At 41.8% G+C, this 19,850-nt stretch overlaps 1 protein-coding gene across 2 annotated transcripts in view; it reads right to left on the reverse strand.

Moving 5' to 3' along the window:
- The window catches only part of SAMD12 (sterile alpha motif domain containing 12), a 378,717-nt gene that overhangs the window by 325,145 nt on the left and 33,722 nt on the right, over positions 1-19,850 (reverse strand). For both annotated transcript variants that reach the window (XM_042973076.1, XM_015534604.2), the window contains exon 2: positions 15,917-16,095. In XM_042973076.1, the coding sequence (XP_042829010.1) occupies positions 15,917-16,095 (179 nt within the window). The remainder of the gene's footprint in view (positions 1-15,916; positions 16,096-19,850) is intronic.

The following is a 19,850-nucleotide window of genomic DNA, read 5'->3' on the forward strand; positions in this document are numbered from 1 at the left end:
TGACTCCTGCTTGCATCTCTAACTTATTTCTTACAGGCGGCTATAAGTCATTTCCCTTCTTTGCCCATCAGGTTTCTCATCAGTCAAATGAAAGGGTGGGATTACAAAATTCCTAATGTCCATTCTAATTGTAACCATTCCTTTCCCCTATAGCCTCTAACTTTTCATCAAGGTCCACAAGCCTTCTGCTTCCTGAAAACTAGCTGCAAATCTCAGGGCTCCGCTGGGGGCCATCCTCAACAAAATGGCAGCACTGGCTAGAAATTCCCATGACTCACAGAAGTGCACTAATAAGCACTGCTGTAAATAACTTCCTTGCACTAAACCCCAGATGTTGCCGATAAATAGTAGCCATGTAAGCCCAAGAGAGAAAGAGGTCATTCAAGGAGAAGAACTTGCGTCTCAGAAAGTCAACGTGTAAACAGTAAGAGATGCAGCCCAGATTTGCATTCAGGAGGGAAAAATAGGTCAGCTTTTCCAAAACAGAATAATTGCTTAAGCAGATTAGCTCCTGCCCCTCCCCCACAGGACATTGGAAAAAACACTCACCTCTACCTTTTAAGCCCAACAGTTCAGGCCAGTTACAAGCGCTGAGCATTTTGTGACACATGCTAGAAGAAAGCAAGAACCACATGAAAGGAAATCACAGCATCAAAATGAGAAGGAAATGGTGGCTAATTGCTGTCAATTACATATGAACACAAAATGGGGCACTAGGGACACACATGCCCCAGAATGTCTCTATATTGGTAGCAATCACTGGGACCCAGGAGAAGAGCTTGAAAATCTTCAAATAGAGACTTAATTTTAGTTCACTAGTTGAGAGTAAAAAGAACACTGATAGACTCTGTTAAAAAGAAAGTTATGATCAATACTGACTTGTAAGTAATCGTTAAGCACACCCATCTTTGTTGGGGGGTTGATTTTGGCCTGAGGTTCAGCAAGATGCCTGCCCTTGATTAGCTTATGTTTTGAGCAAGCATTACTGCATTGTTCCAGATGTCACCTAGATTGACCTGGTTAGGCTATGCTTCTGCTGCAGTAAGAAACATCCCTCAAAACCTCAGGACACAAGTTTATTTCTTGCTTCTACAGAAAGTCAGCTACAATTCAGCTCCTGAGTAGCTGTCCTCCATTGACTTAGTGATCAAAGTTCTTTTGACTTTGTGCTCTGCCATCTGAACATGCAGCCACCATACTCCCCCAAAAGAAAAGAGGGAGTTCGAAGTTTGTACCAGGGTTTTGCTGCTTTTAGTACAGGTTGCTTTCTCTCAAAGGCCAATGTCTAGAACTAGTCAGTTTAAGAAATTGGAAAGTGCAGACTTCCACGAGCACAGGAGAGAAGCAGATAGTGTGAACAAACACAAGTGTCCTCTCCCATGACAGCACTGGTAAAAGCAAACACACTCTCACATCCATATGCAAAGCTAGTAAGCCTTAAAGCCTAAAAACTGTATCAGCAGCTCATCCCCAACAACCCTACTCCTCCCCTTTTCTGAATACTGACCATATGCACTAGCCTCTTCACTAGAAGTTTAAAACCATTAACAGTAGGCAAGTATGACTGTGGGTGAGAGAGGTCAAAATTAGGCTGGACAGAAAAAAGTAGGAGGAGCTGTGTTTCTACAAAAGGCCTTTTATTCTGCTACCATCACCCTACAAACTCAACAGTCTAGCCCTGAAGCTCAAAGTGCAATGACAAGAGGTCAAGGATAACCATCAAAGAAGCAGCAACAGAAGCAGAGCAGCCAAAGAGATACCACCTCCTAGAGATAAGGACCAATGGAGAAACTCTTGGTTTCTATACTTTCTCTCTCTCACTCATGCACAATGTGACAGATACGGCCTCCAGTCTATCTGTGGCTGAGACCTCCTTCATAAATCTGGATTCCCAAGTTTAATAACCTACTTGCTATCTTCTCTGGATATAACTGAGAAATTATAAAATTAACACGGTCAAAATGAAATTTCTGATTTTCCCCCCCAAAGCTTCCCCTTTTTAACAGCCTCCTTTGCCAATTTTCCCTATCTTACCAATGTCCAGTTAGCTACTCCAACCAGAAACATAGAAGTTATCCTTGATTCCTCCCTTGCCTCATGAATTCTATCTAATCATGTCTCACCAATTCTATCTTCAAAATGAACTTAAATTTGCCTACCTCTCTCCATTTCTATTGACTCCACCCCGGACCCACACACCACCATCTGTCAATGCCATCAACTTCAACGGTCACTTTCCAGTCTCCCCATTTCTACTCTTGCTTGCTTCCAATCAACTCTGAAGAACAGCTCAAGTCTTCTCTTCCTAAGTCTCTCAAGGATTTCCATTGCACTAAGTATAAAATTCAGACAAAAATCACACAATCGGTCCAGTATCCTCTTGAGCCATTTGTAAACCTGCCACACTGGTCTTCTCTCCTTTCCTAAGCAGGATACAGTCTTCTGTACTTGAGGGTCTTTGCACAAGCTGACCTAGCTCCATGAAGCATTCTTGCTCCCAAGAAGTGTTCTTGCTTCTTTGGGCATGGCTGCTATTTTTAACATTTTTAACAGTTTCTCAGACCTCAGTTGGTTTCCTTCCAAATATATATTAGAATTTGCATCAAGTATGTGTTTGAGATCCAGTTTCTACTTCTGTCTTGCTCAATATAGTATCACCAGAGAGGGGGTCCAATAGATACTTTGAATATAGAATGACCTGTACATTTTTTAAGGGTAGAAGAGCCATTTTCACAGAATAAGAAAAGGTTAACTGACTTTTATACGATGTCAGGGTCCTGTTTATCAAGGGTCACAAACTAAACTGCTTAGAGAAACCTAGCTGGAAACACAATGAGTAAAGAGGGCCAGAACCAAACTAAAAGGGGCAACAGTTGACAGCTGCAGCTGGTGTAAATTTAGGCTTATCATTTCCAGGTTTTTTAAGTTCGAGAAGTAGAAAATCTAGAGCTTTTAAATAAAGAATTTCTGGGTTTTTCCACTGTTGAATCTGAACTTTAAGTTTGTGTGGGCAAACAAAACTTGTTGATAAATCCAATATGGCTATAGGCACCTAATTTGAAACCCACTGCTAAAAAAAAAAAAAAAAAAAAAAAAAAAAAAGTATTCTCTAATCTATCTGGCCAAAATACCTGGAGGATGATATTAGGAACAACAATAGTAGCAAACTTACATCATGATTACAATATGCCAGAAGCTGTTTTAAGCACCATATACATCAACTGCAGTGATTCTAACAACCATACTGTGAGGTATATACAAGGATTGTCCCTACTGGGTAGATGAAGACACTGAATCAGAGAGAGGTCAAGAAATGAGCCCCAGGTAATATAGCTAGTAAGTAGTAGGACAGGGATCAGACCTAGGCCCTAGAGCCTGGCGAGCTTTATGATGTAATTTGAAGATAAATCAAAATAGTGAAGTCACATATCCTGTATAAGAATGTCTGTGTGATAACAAATCCAAGTTTTGAGATCTTCCTCTCTTCTGTTTTGTTATAGTTCTGGCCTGTACTGGCCACCTGCAAGCGGTTACTATTATCCAGGCCTTTGTAGGGTTAACCCTTTTTGTGTATTTACAACATGTGAAAGGCTGGTATCAGATTTCCCCCCCAAAATAGATTACACAGTGTGGAAGGTAGACATGTGACCAATTAGGGTCTAAACTGGTTAATTATATTAAGAATGAGGAGGTGCCTAAGTCCAGCTTTGGTTGTAGCATTTGGTCAAAAATCTGCTATTAGGATTTGGCTTCGACCTTGGTTTTTGGCAGGCCAAGTAGCCAAATGCCATTTCAACTGTGTTTTTGGCAACCTCAAACTTGTGTGCAATTATTATCATTTGATCTTACAAGTTATTTACATATCTCATCACCATGGCATCATCAGTAACACAAACAGGGGTGTTCTTTAGGTTTATTGTCCCTATATGAAAATTCCCTTTCCAATAAAACTAGGCATGTCGCTTAGAGTAAGATTCTCCTGGTTTGCTTCATACAAGATTAAAAGTTTATCAGCCAGATGATGAATGTATACCGATTATTACAAATATTCATGTAAACAAAAAATGGCTGCACTCCTAGGACATACCAGGCATGGTTAGCAGTCATAGGGATTACTGAACAAAACAGGTCCCTGCCCTTGGAGTTTACACTGTGGTGGATGGTGATGTAGGATAATAATGTGAATAAGGAATTGGTACACGGTTTTAGCAAGTGATGGGTATACTGGGGCTGGGAGGGGATCAGGGGCATTGGGAAAAAGTTCATTCTTTAGATAGAAGAGCCCATGTAAACCTCACTGAGAAGGCTGAGCAGTGAGGATTTAAAGGAGATGAAGGAGCACAGCTTGTGCATCCTGAGGAAAAGGAATTGTGGGCAGAGGGAACAGCCAGTACAAAGGCTCTGAGGTGGGAAGATGCCCGGTTTAACGTAGGAACAGTCTGAGCTTTTGCTAGTGTGGTAGCAGATGACATGAGTGGCGTGCCAGGGGACAGATCACGCAGGGCCTGGTAGGGCATCTGAAGGACATTGGCTTTTGAGGAAAACGGGAAGCTGATGAAGAACATGATCTGACTCGCACATTAACTAGACCATTCTGGCTGCTGAGTTGAGAATCCTGCTTTACAATGAATATTGTGAAAACGTTGCTTAAAAAAAACCACAAGCGATAGCAACAAAATTAAGCTTCATTTTGAAATTTTAAAAAAGCATCTTTTTCAAGTATAGCCCAAAGCTTTAGTTTATGGGACTGTTTCAATGAAATTGCCTCATGACTTTCAACCAAGATGGCAAGCCCAAGAGTAGAAGCCTTCATTTTAGTAGTACTACTGGAGAAGGAGAAAACTTAATGACTTGAAGGGGGAATATCACCATTAGCATGACCCTGTCATGACAGAGCTTGACAAAAATCTTAGGTTGCTCCATTACTGACCTCAGCTGAGAGAGAGCACATTTTCAGTATCATAAATGTACAATATAAAAACCACAGGAGCGGACAGCTCTGAGAAATTATTACCACTTACCACAATGCCAATTTTTAACAGAATCTGCTTGGTATAATTTTAATTAAGTTGTAATAAATAGGCATTCTTATTAATATTTCAGGTTTATTCTTGTATGCCAGCAAGATATTCATTCTATGATGGTGATATTCAAGTTCAGCCAAATAATGATTTAACACTCAGCCGTTTAGCTTTTAGCCAAAATGCATGTTTAGTATATGTTATGGACCAGATGTTTGTGTGCCCTCCCCAGTTCCTATCTTGAAGCCCTAACCTCAATGTGATGGCATTTGGTGATGGGGCTTTGAGACATAGTTTTAGATGAGATCATGAGGGTGGAACCACATAGGGTTAATGTCCCTTTAAGAAGAAGACAGACAAGAGCTCACTCTCCCCCAAACATGTGAGAACACAGCCAGAAGGCTATCTTTCTCCAAACCAGGTAGGTAGAGGGCTCTCACCAGGAATCAACTGGCTGGCACCTTGATCTTGGGACTTCCCAGCCTCTGGAACTCTGAGAGATATAGATCTACTGTTTAAGGTCACCTAGTATGGACTAGGCATATTTTGTTATAGCAACCCAAGCAGACTATGATAGCATATGTCTAAGGTTACCTGTGAAAGCAACATTTAAAAGCCATTTCTAATTCATTAAGAACTGAAAATAATGTTTTAGGTATTTATTGGTGCCTGTTGGTCTGATTTTCAATTTAAGGCAAAGTTCTTAATCATTTAAGGAGAAGCTGTTGCTTTCCGTCTCCTTCCGGTTTTGACTTCAAGAAAATGGGGGTAGAGGGGCACCTGGGTGGCTCAGTCGGTTAAGTGTCCAACTTTGGCTCAGGTCATGATCTCATGGTTTGGGAGTTTGAGCTCTGCATCGGGCTCTGTGTTGACAGCTCAGAGCCTGGAGCCTGTTTTGGATTCTGTGTCTCCTCTCTCTGCCCCTCCCCCACTCACGCCATCTCTCTCAAATAAACTTAAAAAAATTAAAAAAAGAAAAGAAAATAGGGTAAGAAATCGGGAGAGTCAACAGATGCTTATGCTGAGGATGCTGAAAGAGAGTTATGCGTGGGGGTGAGAGAACCTTGCCATCTGAAATCTTGGCCAACCCTGGAGGTAGAAGAGATTACCGGGTCCTGACATGGAGGTTGGAGAATCTAAGTTTAGAATGCTTGCCACACTGCAAAAAGCTATTTTCTCTGGCTTAGAGACAATCTAGATTTTGAGGATGAAGAATAGTTGATTGGCTATGGAAGTATTCATTGCTCACCCTGCGGATGAGGTCTCACTCATCACTCAGTGAGAAAACTGTTCAGAAAACTATTCCCCCCACATGGCCAACCACTATAGGATGTGGCAAGATTTATCTTTCTGTTCGCTTGTAGAGAGGCTAAACATAATGAATTAACGATGAGGCAAAAGAGAGGAGGACTCAGAGGCAAGAGACTTCTGTCTCACATCAACGGATTCATTCGTTTATCAAAAATGCATTCTTCATTATGTGCTAGACACTGTAGCAGGTACTGATGTTATAGCAGGGAATGAGACAGACAAGACCACTGCTCTCAAGGTGTTTCAATTTTACTGGAGACACAGAAAATAAACAGGAGGATTTCAGACAGGTAGAACTTCCATGAAGGACAGTGATGTCAGAATGTGACTGGGGAACTAATTTAGTTAGGGTGGTCAGGCTTCTCTAGAGAGGCACATTTGAGCTTTGAGCTAGGACCTAAATGACAAAGAATCAGCTGTGCAATGATGAAGGGGAGGAAACCAGGAGGAGGGAGGACAAGTACCAATGCTCTCAAGACAGAATGACCTTGGTATATTCAGGAAACAGATAAGTATGTCTGGAGCTCAACTAACCAGAAGAGAGCCTGCCATGTGACAAAGTTGAGAAGGCAAGCAAAGCCCAAAGGTCTTAGGGTCTTATCAGTCACGATAAGTAAAAATTTAAATTCATGAAGTGCTATGGAAAACCATTAAGAATGCCTAGCAGGTGAATGGCATCCTCTGATTCAATACTGCTGTGTGGAGCATGATTGCAGGAGGACAAGAGTGAAGCAGAAGCCAGTTAAGGGGCTTCTGAGGTGGTCCACGGGAGAGGAGATGGTGATGTGGACCTGTGAGGACAGTGGAGATGGAACATGTGTGGCTTTCAGAATAGGTTGTAGGGGCAGATGAATGAACAGGATATATTGGTGAATACTCCATCTCTGTACAACAGATGTGCGTATGCAGTTGGCATTTTGTTTCTTTTACATAGTGGAATACTCTTTTTCCAATTCAATCATTACAAAATCTTTCTCAATGTATGAGTAAATCAGGGTAGTTTTAAGTGATTACTTACTACTTTTTTTTCCTTTCCAACTATAAACTTTTGGCAACTTATGTCCAAATAGAACATACACTGTGCTCATTTGTATAGTTATAGAGAAGAGAAAAAGTGTTTTAAAATGATTTGAAGTACCCCTCTACCTCCCACCCCTCTCCCCACAGTTCTCCATCATACTGGGTGTGCAGCGTCAGAAGCTGAGATGCCTAGCACCCCCCAGAGGCAGAGGCACAGCTGAAGGATATGGAGCAGTGAGGATATGCAGACATGCAACTCAGCCACAGGTCCACCACTTGACTATCTCAGAGAAATGCATCCACTTCCTCAAAGTCACATGGGGATAGCAACACTCCCCTCTAACAGTGCAGAGCCATTTACCATCTGTCCCTTTGTAAGTTTGCAAACCCCGTTCTAAATGGTCACCTGAGTTGAGGTGTTCATAGCTCAACAGCAACTACAACGTAGGATACCAAGGAAAGCAAAGATTCACTTAAAAACCTTACTAAACATGCATTTTATAAAGAAGGTATTTTAGCATATGTATGTGTGGGGGGGGGAGGGAGGGAGGGAGGGAGGGAGAGAGACAGACAGACAGACTGTATGTGCTCTGGGAAGATGTGTATTTGCTAAACTGTAATGCCCCTCCCTAAGAACTAGCAATAGCCCTTAGCGATGGTTGCAGGCAAAGGCCAAACCCTGCTTTCTCCCACAGCCCTCTAATAATGTTCATCTTACTCCTTCTCACACTTGAACCTGTGACTCCGCTTTACCTGCTTCTTAAGCTTACTCAGCTGGGTTAACTAAGGCCCTTAAGTGCTAAGCTTTTCCAACCTCAGTCATTGAGGACTAGGATTCTTCATCACAACTACAGCAAAAGCTCACTGTTGTCCTGAGTCCCACCTATGTTTGTCTCTTTCTCAGGCCCAAGATATACATTTGCCTTCATGTAGATGCATACTCTCCTGAAATATCTCAGTTCTGACTGAGGTTCTTAACTCAGTTCTTAACTCAGTTCTGTTAAGGACTCTTTAAACTGCTTCCATAGTGGGTTACTGATCTTTACATTTCAGACTGGAAAAGAAAAGCACTGGGGCAGAGAGCCATCAGACAGGCCATCCCTAGAACTCAAATGCCCTCTCCTCCAGAGGCCTACCTCTGCTATGTCAAAATGGTCAGTGAAATTGTAACTTGGTTCTGATCCACCTGCTGTTACGGGCTCCACTTTTCCTGAGCAGCACCTTTCATTCTGTACCTTCAAATGGCACACATCATAGTCTTACTACACCAGAAAAGTACCATTAACCAAATGGCTCCAAGAACTTGTTTCACATAAATTTGTCAGCATGATAGAATGGAGAGCACTGGCCATGTATTGAACTATATTTGAGACTAGACTGGGCCACTACTGGCCTCCAAATCTTGGAGAAGCCTAGAGTCAGTTTCCTTACCTATAAATTAGGTGGTCAGATGCTCCCTAAGGTTCCTTCTTTGTTGATCATACCATGAATCTTTGGTGCAAATACACCCTATTTCTTACGCTTTTAAGAGCTTGATACTTCAGTAATAAATGCTTACCTCTTCAAATATGGACTTGTTATAGTTTCTCCTGAGAGCTTTCCAAGTGCCCAGTATATATGTGCTGGGGCCCTGGAACTCACATAGCATGAAGTCATTCTGGCTTGCCTCTCTTGTTCTGACCCTTCTGACAATTCTTAAAGTGTGTGCTCATTACATTTCCAATGCATTATGTCCTTTCATATCATTGGTGACATTATATTGGATTGGCAGCTTCTTTTGGAGACATGCTTCCTCCCCAAGCCAAGAAATACAGAGAGCCAAGAATTAGATCATTCTATCCCCAAATTGCCATAGACCTTCTCAGAGGCAGCTGAGCAATGTAATTTGATCAAGGTTAAGTACAATCCACCCTTCACCTTTTAACCCAAGTCAAAATTCTTTTAGTTTTCTATTTTAATCCCAAAGGAATGCTTCTTGCTCAGAGTTACAAACGTCCACCAGCCATCTCCAGTCAACTCTCATTTATCCGCCTGTGGCTTATCCAAAGCACCAAGCTTTCTCCTCCTGCCTCCAGCACCAAGTTCCAGGCCAGCTCCTTTAACTTGGTGCCAAAGAAATACAAACTAAATCTAATATTAGCCTAATGAGAAAAGGCTATCTGCTGCCAAAGATTCACATAATGCATCCCAAAGCCAAATGCAGGCAATTATTCACTGTTTTAGATGCTGGCATTGCTTCTCCCTTATATAAAACAGAGATCAAGATTTTCTGTGTTTCTCTCTGAGGAATACAGATCACGTGCAGTGTTTTTTTTAACCTCATTTTCAGCCCAGCCGGCCAGATTCTCAGTATAACAGATTATATTTTCTTTTCCAATAAATAAGTCATTTGTACATTTAATGTCAAGGGAATAAAAAACCCTGGGTTTGGAGTCATTTGACTTACACTTGAATGCCATCTTTCTCTAGTTGTTAGCCAGAAACTAAATTCTGGCAACTCATTTGAACGCTTTGTTTTCTTAGCTGCTAAATAGGGATACGTATTTTATTAAAAAAAAAAAATACAAGGCAGTCATGCATGTATGAGGGACACTCAAAATGCCATCTTCAAAAATCCACCAAGACTCTTGATTATCACTCTGTGCCACTTTACAGACTCTAGCAAATTAGAATCATTGGCAAGAAAAAATACAAACTGTAGGAAACCCTTATTTTATAGGCATAAGAACACAGAAAGGGAGTTTCCTTGTGAGCACCTAGAAAATCAAGTCTAGAAGGCAAAAGTTTCTCATTTCCCAATGCTGTGTTTAGGCCACCGGTGAGGATACATCCCAGAATTCCAACAGGGAACAGGCAGGATACTGCCTGCTGATAGGCTGATTTATGCCATAGCCAGAGTTGCCATGGAAATGGAAATCGCAACCATCAGAACAGTTGGGAACATTATTCTCAAAACAGACTCCTATTTCAACCTTTCTTATGACTGATGCACACGTCCTCCAAGACCCAAGGACAAGAATTAGAGACAATGTCAACAATACTGTTTTCTCATTTTACTCCTATACCCAGAGAACTTACGTAACTTTTTTTTTTTTTAAAGTTCATTTTTAGAGAAAGAGAGAGCATGAGCAAGCATGCAGGCATGCCCTGCATGAGAGTTGGGAAGGAGCAGAGACAGAGGAAGAGAATCCCAAGCAGGCTCCGTGCTGTCAGCATGAAGCCCGACAAGGGGTTCAATCTCATGAACCATGACATCATGACCTGAACCGAAACCAAGAGTCAGATGCTTAACAGACTGAGCCATCCAAGTGTCTCATCAATAGCTTTCTACAGATCAGGACAGTGCTGGCTGATAGAAGTTTCTGTGATGTTCTAGGTCTGTGCTATCCAAAACAATAGCCTCTGGACACATGTGGCAACTGCCCATTTGAAATTTGGCTGGTATGACCAAGGAAGTAGATCTACTGTATTCAGTTTTAATAAATGTAAATAGCCATATATGCCTAGTGGCTACCATATTGAGCAGTGCAGGCAGAAAACAAACTCACATTCCTCATCCTAGCATTCACATCCCATAAACTTGGCTCCAACGTATTGTTCTAACCTGTTTCCAAAACATGAATCTTGACTCTAAGGAGACTGCTGCTGAGCACACCTGAGGAAGTCTGCTGCCAAACCTTGGCTCAAGGTACTTAGACTTCATTGCTTCCATTCTTAACTGCTGCATATTTGAGCTTTACCCATATTTCACAACATAGGTCAAGTTCTACTTTACTGGTACACCTTCTCTCTGGCTGCTCCATCTCCACGGCTTGTGAGAAAAGGGGGAACAAACCTCAGGCCAGGGCCTCTCCAGGAAGGACCTTGGTCTCTCATAGGACTGTCTCCTTGGAAACTTCTATGTGGGCATATACCTGGTCTGCAGGACCAGGAGCTGGCCTTGGGCCTCCGTGACTACAATGGTAAAAAGATTAAGAATAAAAATAAGTTGATGGACAACAGAGGCTGTGCCTTCTCTGTGTCACCTTGGCTCTCATCTGTGGTGGCTGTACGTTCCCCCATATGTGTACCTTTATAATTTTTGCACCTCCATAGGAGATAAAAATGTTATACTTCTTATCTCTTGCCTTGAATCCAACTGTAGCATAAAATTAACCGTTAACATGGCTTTTCTTTTTTTTTTCTTTCCCATCTTGAACTTGTAACTGCAGCCCTGATGGCATGTGTACTCTCTCGAGTCCCAAGTGCACATAAGCAATTAGAATTTACATTGGTAAGTATCTTTTGTAGATCCAACATTTCAGTTGGCTCCATTTTTTTTTCCAACTAGACTCACTGCTGCCCAGTTATAAAGCTTAATTAAAAGTGAGCTTGGGAGGCGCCTGGGTGGCTCAGTCGGTTAAGCATCCGACTTCAGCTCAGGTCATGATCTCATGGTTCGTGAGTTCAAGCCCCACGTCGGGCTCTGTGCTGACAGCTCAGAGCCTGGAGCCTGTTTCAGATTCTGTGTCTCCCTCTCTCTGACCCTCCCCCGTTCGTGCTCTGTCTCTGTCTCAAAAATAAATAAATAAATAAATTTTAAAAAAGTGAGCTTGGTTCTCCATTGGTTTCTCTTATGGTAAGAGCTACAGGCATCTCCTGGCAGAAACCACGTCTTTCTGGAATGAGAGTCCTAGTCTTTTGGGGATTAGAGTCAATGGCTCCAAAATCACATTCTAAGAGAAGCAAAAAAGATAATTATTTCAAGAACATAAAATAGAGAGATGTATCTTTAGATTATGAAAGTAACACAAATTTCAGAGTCAAGATGGTATATTAAGCATGTCATGCTACAATCTCCCATTCCTTGGGTTCTAGAACTTAAAGGCACTAGAAAATCAATCTCTAAATTGATGTAAAGCCAAGCTTGAAGTCACAGAAGAGAAATTTTTAGGTGTCAGAAAACCGCAGCAATGAGGTGGCATGAAGGTCACTATGCCTGCTGGGATCTGGGACAGGTGACATGGAGAGGGACTGGTTTCAAACCCAGCATGGCTAGACTCCAAGTGGCAAGGCCCACAGGCATGACGGGAAGCTGGAACCAGGTTCGTGTGAAGCCTGCAAACAAGAAAGTGCATATGGGATGGGGAGATGGGGGAGGACCACTTGATTTGCATAATCAATAGCAAAGGGATCCAAAGTCAAACTGAACTGTAATGTAACACTGGTCAGAGCTGTTACATCTCAAAAAGTTCAACAGGAGACAAGCAAAAGCACCACACCAAATGGTCTCCACAACTCAAGGCACATATAGGCAAAAAGTCCCCCAACGAACTTACTCCTTTGGCAAATAACTTACCAACAAGAATTGGAAGCCATGGGAGGAAATCAGCACCCTAAAAGGCCCAATATCGACTCAAATAGGAAAGTCTCAGTTGAGCTACTCAAGTTAATAAATAGAGCAATCTGAAAAGGGATTTGAAGTCAATACACCTAAAAGCATGCATATCTTTAAAAAACAAAAGAAAAAAACCCCTCAAAACAGAAGTGAAGAGAAGGTTTTCCCCCATAATCTCAACTCCGGATATAAACCGCTGTTCATATTGTGCAATAAACTCTTCCAGACTCAGTGACGTCTTTATTCAGAAACAGACATTTTTACATAAATGGGGACATGCTATACACACTGTGTCCTTCTCTTCCCCTCACTTTAAAGTATCATCACACTTATGTTCCCACATAAATATTGCTGTAGACTGAATGTCTATGTTCTGCTAAAATTCCTATATTGACCCCCATTGTGATGGTATTAGGAGGTGGGGCCCTTTTACATGCGTAGGTCATGACAGTGGAGTCCTCATAAATGGGATCAGTGCTCTAAAAGAGGCTCCAGAGAGCACTCTTGTCCCTCTCCACCATGTAACACAGTGACATAATGGCCACCTGAACAGGAGGTGGGGCTTCATCAGACAATGATTCTGGTGGCACCTTGATCTTGAACTTCCCAGCCTCTAAAACTGTGAGAAATAAATTTCTATTGTTTATAAGCCACCTAGTCTATGGTATTTTGTTACAGCAGACTGAACAGACTAAGATGAATCCACAGGTCTCTCCTACCCTTATAAAGGGAGGAACAGAATCCTATTCCCTTGCATGAATATACATAGTACCTTTAGCCAGCATTCTAGGAATGAACAGTTGGGCTGTTCCCAACATTTTCATATTATAAACCACGCCAGAGTGACCATTGTCCTGTAGGCATTTTTGCACATCTGGATGATTATTTCTTAGGACAAGTTACTAGAGGGAATTATTGGCTCAGAAGTTACACACATTTAAAATTTTGATAGCTACTATCAGACTGTCCTCCAGAAAAGTTGTACCAATTTACATTACTGAGTGCCTTTAAATTTATACATTTCTAACAGATTTTTTATTTAGAGTAGGTCAGTTTACCCAACATTCAATTACTTACTCAAGAAAAAAAGAAAACTTGCACCTCCAATAACCCTCTAAGGCAACAAAAACCCTTTAAAGGTGTTTGTACACACACAAAATAAGTTCACACTGTGGCACGGAAGGTTCAGTGTCTGTAACACTGTACATCTGTAGTAATCACACTATGGTACTTACTTTTAATTCTGTCTGCCCAGCAAACACAGTTGTCCTCGGGTCCTCCATGAAAAAGGGAATAAATACCTTGCCTGAGCTCTACTAAGGCTTCTGGTCTGTCCACTTCTAAATATGATGTCAACGTGAAAATACTCAGAATCCCCTTAACACCTTACACTGTAGATGATCTGGATAATTCAAATGAATCTGGTTTCCAATATGTGGACTATGCTTGAGAAAAGGGTCATTATAGACTACTTTATTCTCAGTGAAGTATGCTTTCAGCAAAGCAAATATAAAGTGATCTAGAGGCAAAAGCAAATGCTATCAACGTGAAATTCAGGAATTACTACAGTATCACACATTCCAAATACTTCAGAAGTAATCAAATCATATAAGATTTAAATAAAACTTTATTTTTTATTGGAAAACAGACCAGCAATATGATCTGGAAATGTTTAAAACTGAATTAAAATCAGACAAATACCAGCAATTTTCTTTTCCTCCACTCTACTTTTTAATATTTTAACCATCCTTCTAAAAAGATCCCACTCAAGCTATTTATCTTCCTAAAGAAGATCCTTCATACACTTTTTCCCCTTGCTCTTTCAAGATGTCTGTGTAGCATCAGAGATGGAGGAGGTTTAAATATAACAGGGCTCACTTATTTCCAACTCTTCTCACAAACCAAACTTCAACCATCGACCAATTTCCTAGGAGATGCAATTTCTTTCCACTAAAATGTCTAGTGCCAAATATCTACAGTATCCTTGCTAATCATTTCCCAACTCTACAACACACAAAGGCATGCACTTAAGGTCATCGGTTTTAATTATCTACACTAAAGAAGGGAAGTAACAGTAGCAGTTATTCACAACTGTGGATAAAGCAGAGACATTCACATTTGATTTTGGAAGACGTTTGGGGTGGGGAGGGAGTTGGTTCCTATAGGACAGCAAAGTGACCTTTCTACTTCAAGTTTTTCTTGGCTGACTGTAACATTTGCTTTCCAAGGCACGCACATATTCATTCACCCAAACATTTGAAAGGAAATTCCTCTGCAGAGAATGCACAAGGGAAAAACTGAACACCACATGAAGACTAGTTTCTTCAATTTCCAAGGGGCAAACTAATATGAACATCTTCAACTGTGCGCTTGACACGAGCATCTTTACTGATTTCACACAAAGAATCCATCAAGTGCCAGTTCCACTGTGGAAAACCTTTAGAAGAGGTGGTCCTTACTAAAGGACCATCTACCCTCCAAGCCCCATTTTACCAGTGTATGTATGTTATGTACCTACATTTAAGACTAAAAACGAAAAAGAACTAAGCATCCTAAAACAAAGTAGGATCATTCTATCTTCCATCAGAGTTCTGTTTATGATGGTCTACCTCACAGAATTGTTACAGGGACAAAGTAGGCCAGTATATCAAGAGTCCTTAAAACAGTACCTGGAATACATGGATATACTGAATAAAACATCAGTGATTAATTAACAGTGTTTGTCTGCCAAAGACCCTCATGCACAAGCAGCACTGGACCTTTTGCACAATCCTTCCAATGCATGGTATTATTTCATCTGTTCTACCCATGGTGGAGGGAGTTTTTATGATACCATTCTATAGAAGAAGAATCTAAGGCCTGCATAATCACATGACATGCTTAAGTTCATAAAATGGTAAGCGTGAGCCTGGCAAACACACCTTTCACCTTTAAGTCCAGGGCATCTTTCTCAATAGCCCATTCTGTACCATACTCATGGCAGGACATGGACCACAAACGTGTTTAACTCCAAAGGGGATGCAGTCAACATTTTCATTATTGCCTAGAACCCAGAAGCAGTCGGTGTTCATTTAACTGAAGATACACCGGGACGGAGTGAAAGGACCATCCGTTCTCTGTGGCTGGACCACAAAGTATCAAAGCTGCAGCTTCCACAATCTCCATAATTTAGTGGATTACTACCTACCTTAGCAGTCTCAGCTTCTGCTGGCAGTCGCTTGGGGGTTCCTTTTTGGTCAAGCACCTTCTGAAAATTTTTGTTTTTAATGGATTGAGATTCAACACCTTCACCTTCAATCTGTAGTTTAATACCTTCGGCACGGGCAGGATGATCAATACCCCGTGGATTCAAGCCACAGTGGAGAGCTAGCAAAGAGGAAAAAAAATATAACTGAAAACAAGTCCTGCAAAGAAGGCGTCCACGACAGACAGTATTTCGTGTGGCCTCAGAGGCAAGAAACAAAGCAGTGGTAAGTTTACAAGTGGTGTGATAACTATGGGAAATGATCTGGGGAGGAGGGAGCATGGCATAGAGGAAACCCTGAGCTCTCAAGTCAGAAAGATTTCAGCACAAATCCAGAAACCATCAGTTCCAAGTTGTTTGACCTTGAGCAAGTTACTAATGCCCACATCACAGATGAGATTACCAAATCGGGCAACTTCGTTCCTGCCTCCCACACATGCAACTCATTCAACCCCTGCAGTTCAGCTTCTTATCTCTGCCTCCATCTGGAAGAGTGCTTGTTCCCTCCTCCTCTGAATCTATTCAAGCATCCACTCAAGTACCCCTGCTTGCATGGACTGTGCAACTATTTGCTGAGCGTGTACCATGAGACATCCCCTGGATTAGATCCTGGAAACATGGATTCATATATGACAGACGTTCCCTTCCAAGATCTTATGGTCCAATAGAAGAGGCAAACAAAAGGACAAGTGACTTTAGAACAGTTATTACAGCTACATGAAAGAGAAGGAAAGAGCAAAGTGAAGGGTTCAATGGAGTCAAGCCTAGATTTTTCCCGCCTTACCCTCTCCACATCCTAACATGGATAGGACCATAAATAAAATCTACAGCCCATTTTCTGAGCATAATTATTTATTCAACAAATACTTACTGAGCCCCTCCAAAGTACCCAGCATTCATCAAAGAAATAGCAGAAACCATACATTCCCCGCAGATGACCTCCATGAAGCATCCAGCATGTGTGAGGCTTGGTGTGCATGTGCACGTGCACACAATACGTGTGTGTGCGCGCGCGCACGCTTCAAGGTTCCTGGTAGTAAATTCTCTCACCTCCCTGGGACTCCACCCCTTTAAATTTAATTAAATTCCTTATCCCCTTCCCTTTGGCCTCAGAGGGTTCAGGGCCAGAACCTTCACTCCTCCATCCCACTCAGGACTCTACCTCATTGGTGACTTTTACTCAGTATCTTCACTTTCCCTCCATTCTCAGCATGCCTCCCTTTATATATATATATATATATATTTTTTTTCCCTTTATATATACACACACACACACACACACACACACACACACACACACACACACACATATATATAGATAGAGGTTTTTAAAGGTTTATTTTGAGAAAGAGAGAGAAAAATCCCAGCACAGAGCCCGATGTGAGGCTCCATCTCACAAACCATGAGAAATCAGGAGTCAGACGCTTAACCGACTGAGCCACCCAGGCTCCCCTCAGCATGCTTCCCTTTTAGCCAACTGCTGCAATTCTACAATTCTTCCCTTACTCAACACCCCCATTCAGGTCAGGGCTTCCTCTTACCAGGCTTCCAAGAGAGTATGTGACACTTGAGAGATGAGGGCTGGCTTCGCAGAAGTGAGGCAGGGGTTCCCTTCCTGCTCTCCATGCTCTCCTTCAGAGGAGCCATTCATTCCCACACTCGGACACAATCAACAACCTGCTGATGACGTCCAAATTTTAACCACGGCCTAGATAGACCTGTTAGGAGCTTCAGACCTAAGTGAAACTGGAGCTCAACACCCTAATTCCAGTATCAGATAGCTCAGATTTAACATGTTCAAAACTGAATCTTGGATTTTCTACCACTACCCCCAAAAATGCTTTTCCCAGTCCTTTCCAGTTCCACAGAAACCAGAGTCATCCTTGGCAGGACTCTCTCCACGATTTACCACATCCCTTCCATCTATCATCAGGTCCAGCAAGCTCTACACCCACAGTGCTGCTCAAATCCATCCATGTGGCTCCATCTGCACTGCCATCACCCTGGTCCGAACCACCCACGTCTCTCACCCACGATGCTGACCAGCCTAACTGCTCTTCCTCGACTGAGCCCTGAAACCCAATTACAAAAAAAAAAAAAAAAAAAAAAAAAGGTACAGGTCAGATCGTGAGACCCTTTGGCTTAAAACTTTCCAATGGCTTCATTTTAGATCTAGATCACTCAAAAGTCTTTAGCATGACCACCAAGGCTCTGAATTATCTGTTCCCTTCTACCTTTCCAACTTCATCACCCACATTATCCTTCGTTCACTGTACTCTGACCACACACTTCCTTTTCACACTTCCTACTTCTTGAACACATCAAGTTCTTTCACACTTCTCAGATTTTGTACGTAATGTTTCTCTGCCTGAAATGTTCTCCCTATTCCTCACCTAACTCCTACTCATCTGTCAGGTTTTGGCTTAAAGAACACTTCAGATATGCCTTCCCTTAATCTCTTCCTCATCCCCTGCCTCCACCCCATTTTAGATCACTGTACCTGGAACAGTAAGTATTCAAATACTGAATCGATGACCTTACCTAACTATACAAAGGTCCATATGCATGTGGCTTTGTACCTTTCAATATGAAAATTATCTGAATTTCTCTTCTAGCTTCTAAGCTTCCTAGAGCCAAGAACCAGCCCATTTCATGGTACACAATAGATGTTCAACATGTATTAGTTCACACCTCCTCCCTCAGGCTTTATGCTGGATCTCAAATGATCTTCATGAAAACTCGATAAGACATAATTACATTCATTTCACAGGTAAGGGAGAGGAGACTCAAGGCGCACAGTCACAAAGTCATGCAGGTGTCTACTGAAGGTCACAGAGATCAAGCATCATTTAGGATATGGATGATTTCAAGCTTCAGATGAGCAACCCAAAATAGGTTAAGCAGTAAGGAAAATTATTAGTTTTCAGAAAAGGAAGTCCAATAATGGTACAGGTTCAGAGTTCATGGATTTGCCAGCTCAACAGAGGATTCATCAAGGATTCTTATTTTTTTTTCTTTCATCTTGCCATTCTTCTATCCAGAACATCACCTAGATCATAAGCCTGAGTCCCCTCATGGCACCTTGAGCTACAAGCTTCTGGGTCTCATCTAGAAATAGTGACAGTTCAGTTGTCTGGTTCTCTTTCCCCTAATCCTCTTTCAAATATTCATTTTTTTTCCCCATCAGCTCAAGGTGAATCACATACCTATTAACGAACTAAAACCCTGGCAGTGGAGGTAGCATCACTGTTAACCAGCTGACCCTTCTGCTAGAGTCAGTTTCTCAAACCACACTGCTAGTATTCAAGAAGGCAGGGGCGGGATAGATGCTGGAGAACCAACAGCAGTGCCAACTTCAGGTATATGGAGAAAGAGAATGGAGCAGCCAAAATCTGTAAGAGCAGAAGGCTCATTACTGTTAATATCAGATCAGCTTCTCCATCTCCGAAGAATGGCCTATTGCAACGAATATTCAGTATTTTAAAATCATGACTATTAAAAAATGTTTTTCTTATAAAAGGAGATGAGAGATTAGCACAGGATGGATTTGGACACTAGAGGAAGAAAAATATATAGCTTTGATCTTTCTCTCCAGACTGATCCCCAGCTGCCTTGAAATTTACAGCTTCAGAATACCACTGACTTGCTGGGAATTTCCAGTACTTCCTGTTCTCCCAATACCTCCCCCACCAAATTGGACTCTCATACTTCCTTCACCTTTGCTCATGCTGGTCCCTCCTCCTAGAAAGAGGTTCTACTTCACCCCAGTTTTACTTCCTCCTTTGGGAGGCTAAGTCCACTCACCCGATGTGTCAGCTCGGACCCTTAGAAAGCCACCTAGGAGTTTCTGGATACCAGACCAAGAACCACTTAGCTA

The sequence above is a fragment of the Panthera tigris genome, chromosome F2, assembly GCF_018350195.1.
Source record: "Panthera tigris isolate Pti1 chromosome F2, P.tigris_Pti1_mat1.1, whole genome shotgun sequence".
In the NCBI taxonomy this organism is placed as follows: domain Eukaryota; kingdom Metazoa; phylum Chordata; class Mammalia; order Carnivora; family Felidae; genus Panthera; species Panthera tigris.